The 21341-nt window shown below is 36.0% G+C and overlaps 1 protein-coding gene across 1 annotated transcript in view; it reads right to left on the minus strand.

The window, feature by feature from the left end:
* Positions 1 to 388: 388 nt before the first annotated feature.
* The window catches only part of LOC145240384 (uncharacterized), a 569837-nt gene continuing 548884 nt past the window's right edge, over positions 389 to 21341 (minus strand). Inside the window, exons 112-118 of the mRNA XM_080103965.1 lie at positions 16606 to 16799; positions 12512 to 12661; positions 10559 to 10669; positions 7870 to 8202; positions 5159 to 5386; positions 3314 to 3427; positions 389 to 1705 (exon numbers count right to left, since the gene is read on the minus strand). Coding sequence (XP_079960091.1) covers positions 1074 to 1705; positions 3314 to 3427; positions 5159 to 5386; positions 7870 to 8202; positions 10559 to 10669; positions 12512 to 12661; positions 16606 to 16799 — 1762 coding nt within the window. The 3' untranslated portion in view covers positions 389 to 1073. The remainder of the gene's footprint in view (positions 1706 to 3313; positions 3428 to 5158; positions 5387 to 7869; positions 8203 to 10558; positions 10670 to 12511; positions 12662 to 16605; positions 16800 to 21341) is intronic.

Consider the following 21341-nt stretch of genomic DNA (forward strand, 5'->3'; position numbering starts at 1 on the left):
CTTAAAGCCAATAGGTCACTTGCAGACACATACAAGGTTAGAAGGATCTGATTGGTTTATATAGCATGGGAAGGATTTGAAGTGAGATTTCAGTTACCGGGTATTGTTTTTAGCAATCAATCATGCATGTAAGATCTTGTTTGGTAAGGAATTTAAATTCCTGTGCAGATAATGTTTATCAGAAGTAAAATGTCATAAGACAAATTTCAAATAAAAACTCTGCTGTTGTCTCCTTCTTTCAGCGCATTCTTTAACAGCAAAAATAAAGACAAAAAAACAATTTTCATGTCCTCCTTGACTGAGGGCAACAATAACAGCAAGACAACATTCTTTTACTTTTTGGAGACAAATCAAACAGAATTGGAACAAAGATATTCACGAGAAAGAGTTTCAGTAATTATTGTAAATATTTTATTTTCCTAATTAAAAAAAAACATCATGAAACAAATTTTGATTTTATATAGAATTGGCAGTGGTTGATGCAAAACTGTTTTTTTGCTTCTTTTTCTTTTTTTTAAGACATAATTATTTTATTAATTGAATCATCCTTCTTAGTATTGCATCATAATTATTTGAAATATTTCTACAAAACTCTGAAAGCCATATTAAAAAACAAAACAAAAAAAAACAGAAAACAAAAAAGAAATAAAATAAAATGATGATCTATGTACAATGCCTTCCTGTTTGGATTTAGTCCGATGCCAAATATGAATGAGCCCACAAGAATCAGGAATTCAATGAACCAATGATGGTCTTGATAGCAGAGTGATAAAACAGACACGAGATACAGTGTGTAGATTATGCGTGGCACAAGTTTTATAGTCCAACCCAACCCGTGGGATCAGTCGGTTTGAAATGAACCTTAGTAGCATTCAAAAATGGCAGCAATTTCCCCAAGAAAAAAAAAGCAAGAAAAAGAAAAACATGTTTGAGCAGACGGGTGACATTTGCTTTTCTATTTCACTTCCGATTATCTTATTTGCTCACCACCTGAAATAGGAAGGAAGACATTTTCCATGAAACCCAGCGCTGATCACTGATCAAGCGCAAGGCAGAACAAATCTTCTGCCATTTTAGGCGACATTTATTTTATACGGTTCTCTCCCTCCTTCCCGCGGCACCGAGTAAAATGCTTCTTCTTTTTCATCTCCGGCGCAAATGGCAGCCAAGACGTTTGTCTCAAATTCTGATAACTTCAAAAAGTTCTCGGCCACAAACACGTTCATCTCTCCAGAAGCAATGGCGGCCAGTTCGTCTGTGTTGTCGAGACCAATACCTATGCCAATGACCTTCTTGACTTTAGCTTTAAGAGCTTCAGCTGTCGAAACGGTGAGATGAGCGTCAATATTAGCATAGCCGTCTGTGATGAAAATGGCAAAATTATCAGCGTTGGGTCTGGAACCATAACCATTAGAAAATGCATCTGCAGCATTACGTAAACCGGCGGCGATGTTTGTGGATCCTGGCGTATATGCTGTCTGTTCGATGACCTCTTTTATTAGTTTCGCATCAAGGAAGCGGCCAAAGCTGAAGACTAGAGTACCCTTGGTACTGAAAGTAATCAAAGAATATCTCATTTTGCTATTCTTGTGGGATAAATCATGCACCAAGCTGCCAATAAACTTGAGAATACGTTTAAAATTCTCCACTCCAATGCTGCTAGAGGCGTCCAAAATAAAGGCAACATCTTTGTTAGGATTGCAACCTGTGAAGGAAAGAAAAATATAAGCAATTACTAATCAAAATTTATGTTATTAAAAGGTCATTTTTTTTTTACTTTAGAGTGGCAAAGTGTTATATCAAGGGAGGTAACTAATCTCCACTTATTTTTAAGAAGCCCACACAAAGAAGTGTACTGGCAAGAATTCCACTCCATAAGGCAGAAGGAGGGGGAATCGATTATGGACTTCATGGCACGACTTTGATCAGTCGCAAAATTCTGCGATTTTTCAGTGACTTGTCCAAACGGGATAGGATGCGGTCAGAAAGTCAGCTACTCCAACGATATGGTAACAGGACAAATGGTGGCAGGGCTGGCAAACCTGGAGCATCAAAGCAAGGTGCTGTCTGAGGCTACGACACTTACAGAATGAAAGGGAATACAATCTACAAAGTCATCCACTTCGGGAACTGAATCTTTCCACTTTACAGCCTACACTATGGTTGAATGACTCCATTTAACTCCTGTATAGTAAACCTCGTGAATATTAGAGGGAGGCTAACAAATACTACAGCTTGCCTAAGAATGCTGATCAATATTTGTTGCAATTGCCTATAACTCAGAAAGAAAGCATTTCTCGACCTATAGACACATAGGCAATATAATCCCAATTTTCCAACCATCCTGTATATAGACTTTTAGCCCATTAAAATGGGCAAAAGTTATAGCCCTTTAACTTAAAATAAATAATTTATGCCAAATTAACTATTGAATATGGTTAAATTTGTGCTCATTTTTGCATTAAATATTAATGCCTCTAAATGTGCATTGAACGGATATCATAATACATAGTTTGCTGCACCTTATCATAACAAAGGTCCATACAAGGTTCAGCCAGATTAATCCAGTAGTTTACAAGTAATAGTGGAATCGACAAAAAGACGGATAGACTGAGAAAAATATATAGATTTTTTTTTATATGAGTGTTTTTGTAGAATATGAATGAATGTCTTATTCAAAAATGTGTGACAGCACGTGGTCTTCCCTTGACCAGCCGCCGACCCCATAGTTGTGTGCCGTGGTTTACTACCTTCATCCCTTCATCGTTCTCATTGGCCTGTCATCATCTTTTGGTTCACACTGGCAGCTGCCGACGGAACGCACGCGGGTCACAAAGTGGAAGTAAAATAAGTCGCGGAACATATTTTTGAACTTGTCGATGTTACGTTTGTCTGTCAGTCACAATTCTCTATTTCTGTTTCGCAATCAACTCTAAAAACTGTCCAACCGTTGTCGCTATCAGCTCCTATCCGCCATAACCGACATCTAGTTGTCAACTGTCTCCTCTGTGTCAGTATCAGAAGTCCCCCCACCCCGACTACCGGAAACTGCCCTTCCCTGTTTTATCTGTTCTGTGGGTTTCTATTGTCATTGTCAAATCTAAAAGGCTCGATCTAAAAATACTTACACATTCATTGTTTGCTACTTCCCATCTCTTTGTTTATTGTAAGAGACTTCCTATTGTCTATTGCCCCCCCTTCCTCTCAGCACTTAGTGACTCAGGTCCACTTTATAGTATTACAAATGGATCGACAGAGCCTCATACAGAAATGCATGGATGCATCTAAAGTCTCCGAGAAATATTAAACTTACGTCTTTCACACATTTTGCCAGCATATCCCAATCGACATTCGCATGTGTATGTTGTAATTTCTGGTATACAAACGGCACCATTCTGGCAAGGTGATTCATCACATGGGTTGAAAGCTGAAAAATAATAAATATTAACTCTTGTAGTCCATTTTTCGTAATTTTATTTATTCAAAAATTGTCTTCATGCAAAGACACACTGGAAAAGTTAAACAAAACAATTTTCATAAAAAGTAAAATATAAATCTATTTATACCTACTAACCTTTAAGATAACTGAAATGTTAATGAGAAGTCAAAGTATGAGTACCTTCAATAAGTTTCCAGACTTTTTTCATATGGTCTCTTTTATTGATAGTACATGCATGAAACTCTAGTCCCTTTCAAAGTAATCTCCTCCGGCTTCAATGCATTTGTTGTACCGTTCCAACAACTTCTGGAAGGCCCCATGGAAGTCCTCTTGTGTGAGTGTATCAATAACCCTCGTCACATCCTCTTGCATCTCCTTAATTGTCTCATAATGATAGCCTGTAAGGTTTATCTTGAGCTTAGGGAATAACCAAAAGTCTCAGGGAGCAAGGTCTGAACAATAAGGAGGATGAGGAACTGTTTTGATGCCCATCTTGGTCAAATAGTCTGTGACGAGGATGGAGTTGCGGACTAATGCATTCACGCAATTTGAAGAGTGCTGGCCTCTTCGGACGGAACCTCTTCCTGAACCCCCTTAAAACCTCAACATAATATTCCTTGTTGACTGTCTAGTGGGAACCCAGTGCATGTAGGTCATGTTTGTACTATCAAAAAAAAAGGGATCATCATAAGTTTCTGGGTGGATTTGCTCTGCCTGGCCTTCTTGGGTCTGGGAGAGCCAGGATGTTTCCAATGGAAACTTTGTCTCTGGGTCTTCCATCGCAGTTAACCAGAGCATCAAGAATGTGAGATCTGAATTTATCGGTTCAATCATCTCCTTGCTTTCGTGACAACATCTTTCTGGCATTCTCTGAGCACTTTTCAGACTAAATTCACGTAAATCATCTGTATCTTCAGTTCTGCATGAATAATTGTGCATACAATTCCCACAATGACATCAAACTGTGCACTTATTGTCTCTATAGACACACGGTAGTCCTTATCCATGAAATTCTTTATTTGGCCAATCAACTCTGGTGTTCTGACTTTCTTATTCCTGCCACACCTCTCATAATCCCTCACAGATTTCCTACTTTCCTTGCATCTCTTATGCCACTCAAAAACTGATGCTTGATTCATGCAAGATGATTAAAAAAAACAGTCATGGAATCATAAAAATTGGTCACTCATCTTATAAAATATATCGCAATAACATACTGAATTTTCAAGAGTCTATGATAATATTAACATTTCATACGTTTCTGTAACATTTTTTCCAAGTTTTAAACAGCATTTTATTGCATATCATTCTGCCGATGTCCAGATTGCATTTTTGAAATTCACCAGCTGTGACAATCAAGCTTTAGTAGAGTGTATTCCAATTTCTGCTGTAGGTGTGGAATCATAAAAATTGGTCAGTCATTTCATAAGATGTATAGCAATTATATACTGAGTCTATGACAATATTAAATGACTGCGCAAAAAAAAAAAAGTTTGGGAACTTATTAAAGGCACCATGTATTCTGCTCAAGGAACTGTATGAATAAAATGGATTTAAATTTTAATGGCGAAGTTTGTCTTTATAACCAAACTAACAGTAACCCATTTTTCTTTTTATCAAATGAGGCCTATGGAATGGATATTCACTCAACAAGCCTCTCACCCCACTAAAAAGCGACAATCCTCGTTCTCTACAAACTAAAAAGTAAGGCCAACTCACTTTTGCAAACTGTACCAATAACTTTGTCTGTAATCTGAAACAAAGATTCGTAGTCAGGAACGGTGAAGGCATTTAGAGCAGCGGGTGCACTTGCAATCTCTTTGATTTCTTTATCATCAAAGCTGCCAATGGCAACGGCATAAACATGCGCATGTTTCTTTAGTTCGTTCGCTTCGGCAATCGTTAATTCACTGTCGATGTTCGATTTACCATTTGTGAGAATAATTACTGAAACGAAAAGAAAAAACAATCATTTAAAATCGATATCAAACATAGCAGAATATTCAAAGAAGAAAACACAAATAAAGAGAAAATGAAATTTTATTTTAACTAAAAACTATTTGAAATAAGTACTTGATTTTTCATTTCATAAGTAATAAAATATTCTTCATTCCAATCATTATTTTCAACCTTCTCATAATATTCTTCATCATTCAACTGACGATCTATCCATCTCAATCCTTATTCTCAAGTAATTTTTCGTGACCCGTTAGTAATATTCCAGTCAAAGTGATTAAAAAACTGCAATTGGAACTAGCTCCTATCCATACAAATCTATTATATCATTGATTGGAAAACCTCATTAATGTGTCCAGTATTTAAAAATGCTGGCTGGTGCTACTAGATCAGGCTGTCTGAAGATATTGACTTCCTGAGATAAAATGAACATAACATTGATGTTTTTGGTTTTTCTTTTCCGCTTTGCAAAAATTATTGTGTTCTGCAAAACCAAAATCACTTTTTACCCCCTTTCCTTCCCCCTTTTCCTTTTTCCCCTCCCCCTTACAAAACAACCAAACCAAACACAATGAATAAATATTTGAAGATATTAACAACTTGAAACATAAAAACATTTTTCCAAAATTGCTGAACTCGGCATCAAATAACCCAAAAAGGTTGATATGCCGTTAAACAACGAAATGAAACTAAAAATGCTGGAGATCGACCTTCTGCATCTCAGTACCAATCAGTCTCTCATTGCGTCGTGAGCAAGTTGTTTTAATCCATGATAAAACAAGAAATTGCCAGCTATCTCAACAAAAATAATCTAGTGAAATACTTCGTCTTACCTGTGATGCAGTAAAATCATTTTAGTTTTCAAATTTTTGTGTGTACACATTTTAAAACTTATAAAGAAAAAGAAATAAAATTTTACTTGTTTTTCTTCAATTACACATACTTTGCTGATTTCGATTTTCAGTTATAATTGGAAAATGTTTTCATATCAGTTGTTCAAGCAGAACTACATCCATTTTTTAAATAAAATGTTACAAAGTATGTATTCAACAACATGGTACAACAATAACAACTGAATATTCACTCGTCAGAATCAAAGTTTGATATGTCAACTTAAAACTTGGGTCTAATTTTTAAAATGTGACAAGATATTTTTTATGTCATGCCAATAACATAGTATAACGACAACAAATGGAAATTGGCTAGTTAAAGTTTGATGTGTTAACCTTAATGCTACTTAGGTTCAACTTTCAAAACCTGATAAAATATCTTTATATGTTATGCCTATAAAATAGTACAATAATAACAATTGGAAATTGGCTAGTCAGAATCAAAGTTTGATATGTCAGCTTGAATACTATTTAGGTCCAATTCTTAAAATCTTACAAGATATCTTTATATGTTAAACGATTTGCTGAAGAGAAATATGAATAGATATTATGTCTAATTAATCTGTTAAAAATTTAAGCATGAAAGGAAATTAGCCCATTTAGCATAGTGGTTACATAATGTGTGCTAATGGGCTGGGAGATTGCAATTCAATCCTTGGTCAATTCAAACCAAAGAATAAAAAAAACGACAGTTGATACCTCATTGTTAAATATTCAACACTATAAGATAAGAATCAAGGGCAAGTAGAGTAATCCAAATAAATGTGTAGTGCCCTCTCCTATAACTTATAAAAATCTGGTAGATCTTCACAACCATTGATTGTCATGGCTAACGATACACTGCCTGAAAGTACTTTCCTCAAGCCCCTAGAATTAACATTCACAGACAACATGAATTGGAACAAATACATTGAGACACTTGCTAAGGTTGCTGTGAGGAAGATGGGTTCTCTCTACCGTGCTAAAAGGCTACTTACACCCGAGATCTCTATAAGGCAATGGTTCGCCCATACATGGTATTATTGCTACATCTGGGCTGTTGTATTTGCCACTGGTCTCTCGCTCCTAGATAGGGTTAAAAAAAAAAAAAACGAGTCGCCAACCTAATAGGTCCTGAACTATCAACTAAACTCTAACCTCTGTCCCATCGCCGAAACATAGCATTCTTGTGTCTGTTTTACAAATATATCAATGGTAAGCGCTCTGACGAACTCCGAGAACTAGTACCCCCTCAACGACAATATCCCTGACAAATCCGACAAGCAGCAAAATTCCACCACCCCTACACTGTAAAAATCCCTAGATGCCGTAAAGCCTTCTACTTGAATAGCTTTTCCCCTCGGACTGCTGTACTTTGGAATTCCCTTGCTTCCCTGACTGTACTGACATGCAGAAATTCAAGTGTAATGTGAACAGACATCTCATTCCCAACTCCATAAATAGTATCCCTGAAAATCTGGTCCTAAATAGTAGCCCCTCATGAATAAGTAGCCCTGTGCCTTATTTGGGGTGAAATGTCAAAAAAAAAAAAAAAAATTATGTGGATGCATCGGAAATTAAAAGAAATTCCAGTTAATTTCTTACCAAAGTTCTGGCTTTGTGGTCGGTCACCAGCTTTGTAGTGCAGCATTCTGGTCCGGACCAATTTCAGACCAGCTGCAGTATTGGTGTTGCCGTAGATATACGGAAGAGATGACATCGCATTGCGAAGCATGCTAGCAGAGTTGAATGCATTCAAGTTGAATCCAAGGAATGCGGACGAGCTGTATGTGGCAGCACCGATTCTTGTCTTGCTGTAACCGATGGAGAATTTCTCAGAGAGAGAAATAATAAATTCTTTCATTTTCCGGAATTCATCTTTTGATACACTTCCAGAGGAATCCAACAAGAAAATCAGGTCGGCTTCCTGGTTGCATTCTGTGAAAAGAATAAAATGAAAAGCTTAGAAAATGATTGGTATTGTTTGTTTTCTGTGATATATATAGAGAGAGCGGAGGAGGAAAACAGAAAGAAAAGGGAGATAAGGGATAGAAAAAGGCTCTGATTAGTGGTGCTGGGTCACATGTTAGAAGAAAGAGCTTGTTGAATAACTTGCAGGTAATGTTTGCCAGTGGTAGTGTACAGAGTCTCCCTGAAGTTTCTGTCCTCAGAATCAAAAAATGTTAAAGTGAATGAAAAAGAAAATTCGTCCGCCAGAACAACGAAGATCAGTTGATCATCCTGGAGATGATGAATGACACACGCTGGGAGTTTTAAGTGAAGCTAGTTTGCGCAGAGGTAACCTCACTCTCTTATACCAACCAGCTTTATTTCAGCAACAGGACAAGGTCAATAGAGCTGGAGGTCAATGAGAATACCAGGCGATGTATGCAGGAGGACTTTGACCCTCCTGCATACATCGCCTGGTATTCTCAAATGGTTACCCATCTGATACTGGTCTGGCTACATGTTGTTTAACTTTGGTGTTCTAAAAAGAATGGGTACGTCAATGTGATTGATTATGGCGTCTGTAATAAATCATCAAAAAAAAAAAAGAAAGTAATAGAGAGCTAACTCATTATTGAAAAAATAATATATATATATATATATATATATATAAAATAAAAATTACAATTAAATTTAGCAAAATGATCCAAGATAGTAAAATTAAAGTATATTATAATATTAAAGAAATAATATTTATAAGATTACCTCAGCCAGATGTAAAAGCTCGATAAAACAAAATAGGAAATAGATCTTATAATATTTATATATATATATATATATATATATATATATATATATATATATAAAGAATAAAACATGTATAAATACATTTGAAGCAAAAACTGCAACGCGAAATTTTTTTTAAATAAACTGGTGTTTATTTTTAAAGAAATATATTTCGGAGTAAGGCTCCTTTGTCAATCTTTTTTTTTCCTCTTCTTCCTCGACATAATGTAGTGGAAGATAGTTCGATGAAGAGTCCACATAATGTTGTTAACTGAGGGGGTTTTATGAAGCCGGATAGGTGACGCGTGGTCGCGCATTTTGAAAATCGGGGTAGTTTTTTTGTTTATATCCGTTAGAAGCGCTGAGTTAAATTTGAAGAATAAAACATGTATAAATACATTTGAAGCCAAACCTTCAACGCGCAATTTAAAAAAAAAATAAATAAACAGGTGTTTATTTTTAAAGTAATATATTTCGGAGTAAGACTCCTTTGGCTTCAAATGTATTTATACATGTTTTATTCTTCAAATTTCACTCAGCGCTTCTAATGGATATAAACAAAAAAAAAACTACCCAGATTTTCAAAATGCGCGACCACGTGTCACCTATCCGGCTTCATAAAACCCCCTCAGTTAACAACATCACGTGGACTCTTCATCGAACTACCTTCCACTACATTATGTCGAGGAAGAAGAGGAAAAAAAGATTGACAAAGGAGTCTTACTCCGAAATATATTTCTTTAAAAATAAACACCCATTGATTTATAAAAAAAATAAAATTTCGCGTTGCAATTTTTGCTTCAAATGTATTTATACATGTTTTATTCTTCAAATTTCATTCAGCGCTTCTAACGGATATAAACAAAAAACTATCATGTGTATATATATATATATATATATATATATATATATATATATATATATATACATACACACAAAAATTATATAAATGCAACTTTGTGTGTATGCATGTGAGTTTGTTCTTTATAGACTCCGAAATGGCTGAACAAATTTTCTTTAAAATTTACAGAACTTTAGTGTATAAGGCTAGGAGTGATCTTGATTAAGTTTTGTCTTAGAATACCCCCGATAATTACCAATAATTGAAACCGTTATTTTAATTTATCTGTCATCGGTAAAGCCATTTTTTCCATGTTGTCGCTTCGCAGAAATTATAGAAAAACAGGCTGTAAAAATTCTACTGTGGGTAAGTTGAGCGTGTGTGTGTGTTTTTTTTTTTTGTTTTTTTTTTTTTGTTTTTTTTTGTATGATGTGATCTGTAGGTTGACGCCTACACGTAAATGTCTTAATGTTTTTTTTTTGTCATTAACTGGAAGAAAGTTTATATAAAATAATTTTATAAAAGAAACAGTAGATTCTCTAGAATGCAATGTAGAAAAACATATATTTTGGACAAAGTTACTGCATGGAGGCATGTGAAGCTTCCTCCCGGGCGATTTCACAGATGTCGATGACAATAAAAAAATATAGGAGTGTGGAATATTCGTTAATCATCATTCAATCCTGGGAAACGGTGGATCTCCCTATAAATTATACTTACCTGTCTCACAGTGTCGACCAGCAAAACCAGGAGGACATTGGCAGACATAGGTTCTATCATCTGGCATGCAGGTGCCACCATTGTGGCAAGGGCTGTACAAACAAGCCTTTTCTGTAAAGGTAAAATAAAAAATGTTCAATTTAGATCAAAGAAGAAACATGTACATTTAATATTAAATTTCTAACAATGTCACAATGCTGTTTAACACAAAAAAACAAACTTTTTTTAATATAGAAATTGCCCCAGACAAGACATGAAACCACTTGATCTAGTGAGCTATAAAAAAACTAATTTTAGTCCAAAATCTAGCCAATGATAAGTGCAATATGAAATAGATTCCGACACAGAAAACAGCAATTCTCCCCCTTTTGTCAGAAACATCGCTCACGGAACGTGGGGACTAAAAGACAAAGTAAGGAAAATGAGAATTGTGCACGGTTTGCTACGCTCAAATGCTTGTCCTATCTCTGAGATATGGCATCCGTTGTTTTGCAGGAACTTCAACAGAATGTCATGCGGTCGGATTAGCGCTTTCCAACAAATTCACCATGTTGCCAAAACTGGCTGACCAATCACAGCGATCCAAAGCTGCTCTCATTATGAGTGCAAGCCATTCATGATTCCAATAACAGAAGGATGAGCTTACTACATCTGCAACTGCTCCAATCCCATCCCTTCACTGTAGGGGTCCCAAGATGCTGGAAATCTTTCTATTCTGATAGCTTCCCTCTTTGGACTGCTCGGTTTTGGAATTCTATCCTTGCTCCATGATTTTTGGACTGTAAGAACATGCAGAAATTGAAACGTAATGTGAACAAATATCTTATTAGACATTTACCTACTTAGAATGCCTCCTATAAATCTGGCCCCTAATCACAACAGCCCCTTATACCTCGTTGACAAAATATTTTGTTTAGGATGAATAAAAGTTTTTAAAAAATATGAATCACTGAAGGAAAGAAAATATTTAATCTCTACAATTATACAAACGCAATTTTGTGTGCGTGCGTGAGTTCTTACCTTATAGACTCCGAAATGGCTAAACAGATTTTCTTTAAAATTTACAGAACTTTAGTGTATAAGTCTGGGAGTGATCTTATTTAAGTTCTGTCTCAGAATACCCCCGATAATTATCGATAATCAATAATGTAAACCGTTATTTTAATTTATCTATCATCGGTTTTCCATGTTGTTGCTTAGCAACAATGATAGAACAATGGGCTGTGAAAATTCTACTGTGGGTAAGTTGATAGCGTGTTTTTTTTTGTTTTGTTTTGTTTTTTCATGACGTCTGTAGGTTAAAACTCCACACATAATTTTTTAAATTTTTTTCATTAACTGCAAAGAATTTTATGACTTGAAAATTTACGTGTTTTTTGTTTGCATAATTTGTCTGTAAGTTTAAACCCCGCATGTAAATTTGCCTTGTTTTTTTTTTTTTTTTTTTTTTTTGCTTACTCGAAAGAAGTTTATATAAAATAATTTTATAAAAGAAACAGTAGCTTCTCTACAGCGCAATGTGGAGTAACATATTTTGGACTAAGTTACTGCATGGAGGTACGTAAAACTTCCTCCTGTGCGATTTCACGAATTTTGATGACAATAAAAATATTGGAGTGTGAAATATTCGTTGATCATCATTCAATCCCGGGCAATGTCAGGTCGCCTTGCTAGTGTAGAAATAAATATGAATCCACCTCCCTCAGAATGATATAGTACCGAGCACCGTAAATAGGGAAAACGAATTAGGTTTACACAGAATTCGGGTTGGAGATACATAATGTATGCGACAACACAATCAAAATCCAATGTTTATGAAGAAAACTCGGTTGAAAAACGACAAACTGGCTGATGTGAAGCCCTCGTTCATGCCTCTTATCTGTGCGATCTTTACTCTAAAAAATAAAACGCAACAAAACAATGTCCACGCTAATTATTAACGAGTGCACCTACCGTAACAAACCACTTCAACGAGGTTTTCAATGATGTCGAAGATTTCATGATCTTCCGTGTTGTTGGGAATGAGGTATTTGTTTTTTTCTACTGGCAAGGAAACAATTTCACTGAGGTCAGTGGCAGTTGATGCTGTCGTACCGGTCAGAGCTGCGCCAACAAAGAATAAAAGAAGTTACGAAAACGGCTTCAAATTTTAAATGTAACAGGTATTATTGTAGTGATTGAAAAAATCCTGCCATGCACAATCGAAACGTGAGAAAAACAACCAAGATGAGAACAGTAATCCAATCAATCCAAATATTATATACTATCAATCCTCATCTAAAAAATTCTGAAACATTATAGCAAATTGGTACAGACTAGTGTTAAGGCGATTAATCGGAATCCGAAATCGGAAAAATTGGAACCTTTTGGGGTATCGGTATCAGTATTGGAAAAATTTGTACATATTTTCCGATACCAAAAAACGATTTCTTTAATTATCATTTTTTCTTTGATTTTGTATAAAAAACCTTTCACTGCTGGTAGTAAAAATAAAAGTATTTATTGATTTGAAACTACTAATAACGCTAGGTCCTGCATATGACCTTAAACTATATCCGATGGTGAAGCTCCAGCTTGCGGGCTTTGGGGAGTGTGGAGCCACCCATTGCTCCCAGGTCCACTCTGGCCCAGAGTGGTAGTACCTGTAAGAGTCCCAACTATGGGTTAAATAGAAACCGACTTGAAAAAAAAAAAAAAAAAACTATATATATATATATATATATATATATATATATATATATTCTATTTAAAAAATGGTTCTTCAAAATCACTGGATTCGGCATTAAATAACCTGAAAAGGGTTGATATGCCGTAAAACAAAATCAACCAATCAACCAACCAACCAACGATGCTAATATCTGTAGATCATCCCCCACGAGTATATTTTTAGGTTTGTAGAAAATATGTGCACATTTAACACGTTTTTAAGATAATTGGGGGAAATATAGCAACTTTAGTTAAATATTTATAGATTTATAAGGAATCAGAATCGGATTCAGGAATTGCATTGGAATAGGGGAAAATATTGGGATTGCCCCCTCATTATTACAGACCCACATTACTACAACAATGGAAATAGCTTGATGCTTTTTCTTATTTCATAAACACATCACGTATTTTGAATTCTAACGACGATGATGGTTTGCCAGATAAAATAACACAAATATGCTTTTTATCACTCACTAATAAGAACCACCGGAAGAAAGTCAGAGGTTACATCAATCGAAACGTTGTGATGTAACATAGCGAGGACACACGCGTATGCAAATGCATGCGAAATGACGTCATTGGAAGATAATAAAGATTTTTAAAAGATCATGTTAGAGATGATGAAGAACATCCGAGATCACGTTAGAGACATGGATGATGCTTGAGAAGACGATCACATGAGAGACAATCCAGCAGTAATGAGAGAAAGAGGAAATAAACGTTGTACAATGAGAAAAGTTCAAGTTCTTTGTCTGTTCTTTTTGGTTCCCCGATTTATTGGAGAGGGACCTATGCTTTCAGTGGCGTCCATGCTTCCGTGCATCCGTTAGTCCGGACTATTGCCAGATAACCGTCCATTAATTTTTCCTGAAATTTTGCCACAAATTGTATTTCATTCAATAAATGTGCATAGTAAAAAAATCTTTTTTACAAAATTTCCCCTTGTGTCCTCAGGGGCTCAAAAGAGATCAAAAATGCCCCCAAATGGACAAAAATGACACATTTTGCCCAATAACTTTTGATCCATCAATTAGATTTTTTAAAAACTTGGCCAAAATATGGAGCATATTGTTCTTAATATAAATCACGTATGGGTGACCCTGGCAAAATTCTGGTTCGCGTCCCCAGGGACGTTCAATGCTAAAACCGCCTCTTTTTGTGGCTTTTTTTTCGTATTTCTCAACAAAACCTTGATATGTCCGACTATATAGTGGTTTTTCACGGTGGTCAACTCAAATATACATGTGTTAAGGCCTGAAACTGCACCGTTATCCATTTACACTGGGATTCGGCGTCCCCAAGGTCTCAAAAAAGGTCAAAATGGCCAAAAATGACACTTTTTGCCCCATAGAATTTGATCCATCCATTAGATTTTCATGATACTTGGCCAAAATGTGGAGGTCATTGTTCTTAATATAAATTCAGTATGGCTGACCCTGGCAAAATTCTGGTTCGCATCCGTTTGTGACTTTTTAGGGCTAAAAAAACATGCCTTTTTGGAGCTTTTTTTTCATATTACTCAAGAACTTGATATGTATACCTATATAGTAGTTTTCCATGGTGCTGAATTCAAATATACGTCTTTAGGCGTGACACTGCATCGTTTGTCTGTTTTCACTGGAATTCGGCGTTCCCAGGAGCTCAAAAGGGGTCACAGATGCCCCCAAATTACAAAAATATGGCACTTTTTACCCCATAACTTTTGCTCCAGCCATTAGATTTTTCTGAAACTTGGCGAAAATATGAAGGCAACGTTGGCCCTTCGCACTTCTCGCATTCATCATTTTTTCACTATTTTTTGTGGCGTCATCTCACATGCAGCACCAGAGGGGGACCACACATGCGCGGCTTGTTCTACTTTGCGACTCAGGCTATAACATGTTGGTTCCCCGTGGAACGTTACAGTGACAATAACATTGTATCAAATTGGCATGAATCTGACTTAATACGAAAATTGGAACAACTTGACACTCTGTTTCATAAACACGTTGCACATTTTTGAATTCTAACGACAGGCATTTTATTTTTTAATAATTCTCCCGTGGTTGCGTAAGACACCAGCACTTTTCATGATGTCTTCAATAAATTTTCACATGTTTGTCGTATGGGCACTTTTATTTATAAGACTCTAGTCCCCTTTGAAGTAATCTTCTTCAGCTGCAATGCACTGGTACCGTAGAACAACTTCCGGAAGGTTCCATAGCAGTCCTCTTGTGTGAGTGTGTCAAGGACCCTTGTCACAGCCTCTTTCATCTCCTAAATTGTCTCATAACGACAGCCTGTAAGGTTTTCATTGAGCTTAAGGAATAACCAAAAGTCAAAGGGAGTAAGTCTGGACTATAGGGAGGGTGAGGTCAAATAATCTGTGACAAAGATGCAGTTGTGGACTGGTGCATTCACGCAATTCTTTTGTATATTCAGTTCCTCGCGATAATTGTGTATACAATTCCTGTACTGAAATCAAACTGTGCACTTATTGTCTCTATAGACACACGACAGTCCTTATCCATGAAATTCTGTATTTGGCCAATCAATTCTAGTGTTCTAACTTCCTTATTCCTCCCACAGCTCTCATCATCTCTCACAGACTCCCTACCTTCCTTGAATCTCTTATGCCACTCAAAAACTAATACTTGATTCATGCAAGCTGGTCTAAACGCAGTCTGAAGTATTTCATACGTTTTTGTGGCATTTTTTTCATATTTAAAACAGAATTTTATTGCCTATATTTCTTCTAAAGTGTCCTCACATCTAAATTACATTTTTGAAATTCACCAAGTTGTGACAATCAGTCTTTAGTAGGGTGTATTCCAATTCCTGCTGTAGCTGTTCATTTGAACCTGAAATCATAAAAATTGGTCAGTCATCTCATAAGATGTATAGCAATTACATACTGAATTTTCAAGAGTCTACGACAATTTAAAAATGCCTGTACAAAAAAGTCTGGCAACCAATTGAAGGCACCTCATATTTGCATCTTAACATGTTTTCAAAACAGTTTGTTTGTTTATACAAAGTTAAAATATTTCGTTTGCACTAATGTTTATTTTAAGTTTTGCTCATTTATTTTGTTTTAATTATATTTGATGTATTAATACTTTCGTTGCTTTATGCATTGATAAGGACGATCGTGAATTGGCGAATGTAGAGTTGATATTTTGATTTTGAACACAGATAAATTAAAGTTTGTATTGAATGTTGGCAAACCTCATTCTCACCCTATCTCTGAACCGGAAAGAATATTTGCCGAAGCACAATTCCAGAAAGGTTAAAAGATGTTATGCTTTATAGAAGAAATGTTTATTCTAGAAATGAATATAAAAATTCATCTGACTCACCAATAGAAATGATTCTCGTTCCTTTCATCTTGAGGTGACGCGCTTGATCCACCATCATTGCTAAATCACGTGCACTCTTTGTGACAAGGACGAGATAGTTCGGCACATCAGTGCGATCACCAAGTTTCTTATCAAATATGCGTTGATTAGTGAGACGGAGAGCATTGCCTGGGTTTGGATTAGTTTTGCCTGGTCTAAAAATTAAAAGAAACGAGTCAGAAAATTCATATAAAAAGAAAACGGCTTCAAATACAAACATTCAAATAGAAATTCCATGACGGTGAATGAAGTCCTTACATGAATCCATCTATTTCTATCGAGTATTGTGCTAAATGACGTCCCAGTAAGAAAAATGAAACGCTATAAAAAGGAGAGGGAGGACATCAGAGAAGACGATCACATTAGAGAGATGGGTGATGTTACGGCCATAATGAGAAGTCACGCGTGGCAGGAGAATAGGGAAATAAATGTCGTTGTTACAAAAAAGGAATCGAGTTATTACTTGTCCTATGTTCTTTGCGACTTACTCTGCTACAATGTGTTGGGTTTATGTGTGTAAACGTGTGTGTAACGTTATACCATAAGATGCAATGCTAATTGGTCGGCAAATCATGTGTAAGTTAGGTCGGTTGATTGGTTTATTTTATGGTATATCAACCCTTTTCAAATTATTTTATGCCAAATCCAGTAATTTTGGAAAAATGCTTAAAATTCTTTTTATCTTTCATTCATGATGGTTAGTTTGCTTGTTTTGTTTTACGGCATATCAACCCTTTTTGGATTATTTAATGCCGAATCCAATAATTTTTTTTAGAAAGTTTTGTGCTTCAATCTTATATATTTAAATATTTATTCATAGTGTTTGGTTTAGTAGTTTTGTAGATGAAAATTGTTTTTGTTTTTGCCTTTTTAACATCATCATCATCACCAATAATAATTTAAATCAACATGTTTTTTTTTTGTTTTTTTTTACCATTAATCACATCAGACTAGGCATATTGCCACTTGGACATAAGAGATCAATATTTGGGATCATGTCTACAGGAGATGAATAGCAAGATGCCTGTTCACATTACATTTAAACTTGTGCATGTTAGTGCAATCAGGGAAACAGGAGAGCGATAGGGAATTCTGAAGTCTAGCAGTTCAAGGGAAGGAACAATTAAAGTAGAAGACTTTCCGGCATTTAGGAACTTCAACTGTTAAGGGATGGGATCATGGGTTAGTTGGGAGGTATTTACGTTGTGGGGGACACACGTGCAATGAGTTCATCAGAGAATATTCCATTAAAGTACTTGTAAAATAGGCACAGGAATGCAACATTGCTGTGATGAGATTGGAGACTATTTTTTTTTTTTTGTACATGGAGTTCACCACTTATCAAGGCCCAATGGCCACTCGGGGATAAGAGTTATTGTGTGTACAGTAATCAATGGGATAGTATTGTAATAATCATTAGTATTGGGGGTTTTGATAGAGTGTCTTACTTAAGGGGGCGGAATGTCAGGAGTTTGTTTACGTTGGACTTGAAGACATCCAGATTGAAGTTGGGAGGGAAACAGACAAGCAGAACAGAGTTCCACAGGCATGCAGTTCTAAGAAAGAAGCTTTGTTCATCGAATCTACGTTTTGATTTAAGCACAGATAAGGAGTGGGGAAAATTATTGACGGTGGTTTCAGCTAGTCAGGTGTTTTTTGGAAAAAGATTGGTGAAGGGGGACCAGAGAATGGAGCTCAGACGAGCACTTGCCATGGAAATAACGATAGAACAAAGACAGGCTCGCTGCGTCTCTTCTGTGGGAAAGAGGTTGCAGGGTAGAGAAAAGGGAATCCCCCACCAAGCCACGAAGTCTATTTTGTACTCTGTCAAGGCAGGATAGGCTGCTTTTAGCAGCTCCTGCCCAGATATGGCAGAGCGTTTATGATGTAGAGATAGGAGCTTGGTCTTAGATGCATTAAAGGTAACCAGCCACCTCTTCCCCCACTGTACCACGTGCTCAAGATCAGAGGAGAGAGAATCAGAGAGAACATCATCATTTACGGCCTTTGATGTGTTGCCATAGATAGTCGTTTAAACGGGAGAGACGAATGGTAGATGCACCAGCCTAGATGTGGGAACAATACTCTATGCATGGATGAATATTGGCTTTGTTGAGATACACAATACTCTCAATTGTGAGTAATTTTCTGTCATGGTAGAGAGAACTCATTTTCTTTGCAGCACTCTTGGCATATCTCCTTCTTGACGATAATCATCTTGCGTTCTAATTAGTTCCTTACAGGAAGTAGCTTCATACCTTGTCTGCAGCGGTTTACATAAAATATTTAAATTCAGGGAATATGGCTTAATTGATATCTAATGACTATTACTAAAATTTCATGCAAATCTGAAATATTTCAATTTTTAAATCGAAAATTGTGTCCATAGTATGCTCCCTAAAATAACTTTCTAACTGAAAACAAAAAAACATAACATAAATTTGTTGTATATTTAGAATCACACTCCTTAAAAAATACAGAAAAAACTTTATTATATACATAATCATCACAGAACGAAGATGTCATATTCCAAAAATCACGTTGGTGTTGGCCAGTAACTTTTCTATTTGGCTAGTAAACGAAAATATTTAGTTGTCAAAGGTCAACTAAAGAGAAATTTGTCCATAGAGCCCTGTTTATTTACTAGCAGGGTCCATTAACCGATGTTGCCTGGTAGTACCACGCACTCCTGCCCCGCTTAAAAATTTAAAATACGACTGTTGTTGTTTTTGTCGCTTGCCAACTCCCAACCTCCTTGTGTTAAAAATGGCTTTCAGAATAGACACTCTATTTTGTGCCTGGGAGTGGGGTTGTCACAAAATTTGCTGGAAGGTTCAGGGTATTTTTCAGAGTATGGTTCAGGGTAAAGTTCAAGGCAAGCTATTTTAGTTGGCAAGATTGGAGTTACTAAAATAAAATATAATAATTCTTTGTTACTGTAAATGAAGTAAATTTAAACAGCAACGAAAATATGAATATGAAACTCCAGTTGGTTAACAACCCGAGAAATAAGCAATAAATCAAGTAATTTGTTTCATAGTGATGTGATAATAATGAAAATAATACTGGTAATCGGGGTATTTAATATGTAATAATTCTGTTCAGGGAAGCCATGCTTGTGGTAATCTGAGTGTTTGTTTTTGAATGATGTTTTGAATGTCCGAATATGTAGATCGGAGCCAATGAGATTTTGAGGGATGAAAAGAGTGAGAAATAATTATTTGTGTAGGGGTAAAGCGTTAACAGTAGGTGATATGTATTAATTCATTAGTCAGTTAATGATCGAGTAGACTCAGGAAAGTAGAAAAAAGTATACATGCATGCAGTATAGAATGGTGTCGTAATAGGTCTTAGGTAAGAAGGGGTAAAATTTGAGCTACTTCTTCTGAAGGTTATGATAATGATGAAGATGGCGTTCCTAGGAATAAATGTAATGTTTTAATATTACGGAATAATGTGCTGTAATGGAGTTCTATAGTTATATAAGGTAATGGCTAATAGCATAAACCAAATAAATTTTATGTGCCATCTGTTGGTGTAAACCTACAGTATTCTGGTGCAGAAGGGAAAAACTGCGCCTCTTTTCTTTTTTTACGCAGGAATCACCATTTATTAAGGCCCTGACGCCACTCGAGAATAAGAGATAATGGGTATACATTAGTCAATGTGATTATAGCTAGTAAACATAAGTAGTGGGAATTTTGTAAATTGGATTACTTAGAGGGACGGTTCATCAAGAACTTGTTTACATTGGACTTGAAGACAATCAGATTGTAGTCAGTTGGAAAGAAGGCAATCGGAAGAGAGTTCCACAGGCATGCAGTTCTAAGAAGGAATCTTTGTTCATGGAATCTGTATTTAGGTTTAGGCACAGATAAAGAGTGTTGGAAATGATTGATAGTGGTTTTGGCTAGACGAGTGTTTTTCGTGAAAGTTTGACGAGGGGGGACCATAGATTGAAGTCCAGCTGAGCACTTACCATGAAAATAACGATAAAGCAGAGACAGGCTCGCAACGTCACTTTTGTGGGAAAGAGGTTGCAAAGGAAGAGAAAAGGGCATCCCCCCACTAAGCTATAAAGTCTATTTTGAACTCTGTCAAGGCAGGATAAGCTGCTTCTAGCAGCTCCTGCCCAGATGTGGCAACAGTATTCCATCGTTGGCCGTACCTTGCTTTTATATAGGTAGAGAATTGCATCAGGAGTGAGATATCTACTGGAGCGGTAGAAGGATCCCACCATTTTTCCAGCAACCTTGGCAATATACAGGATAATAGTTTGAATTAAAGTTTAAAATGCAAAAGTGAAGTATTAATTAGAACGTGCCCCTGTCTTATCAAAGCACTCTTGATGTTATATGCTGGGTCCTTTTGCTTGTGCGATGATAAAACTTCTAAAATGCATGAGTGATGTTAGGTTGTATAAGAGTGTTAACGGTGGTCCAAGTCAGACTGTTTCTTATTTAATCAAATTTTTTCAATTATTGATTTTTGATACTTATCAGAGGCATTTCGATATAAGACTTAACTAAAACATTTACCTGACAACGACAATTATTTTTATGGCAAAAGAGTCATTTCTTCCTAATAGTATTAACTCTAACAGTCATTTATTATTCCAAAAGGAATTTTATGTTCAACGATAATTTATATGGTTTGATATAGAAAACACCATGGAATTTCTGCAAGATTTTAAATGT

This window comes from Euprymna scolopes, chromosome 19, assembly GCF_053919585.1.
Source record: "Euprymna scolopes isolate OS-2025 chromosome 19, ASM5391958v1, whole genome shotgun sequence".
Taxonomy (NCBI): Eukaryota; Metazoa; Mollusca; class Cephalopoda; order Sepiida; family Sepiolidae; genus Euprymna; species Euprymna scolopes.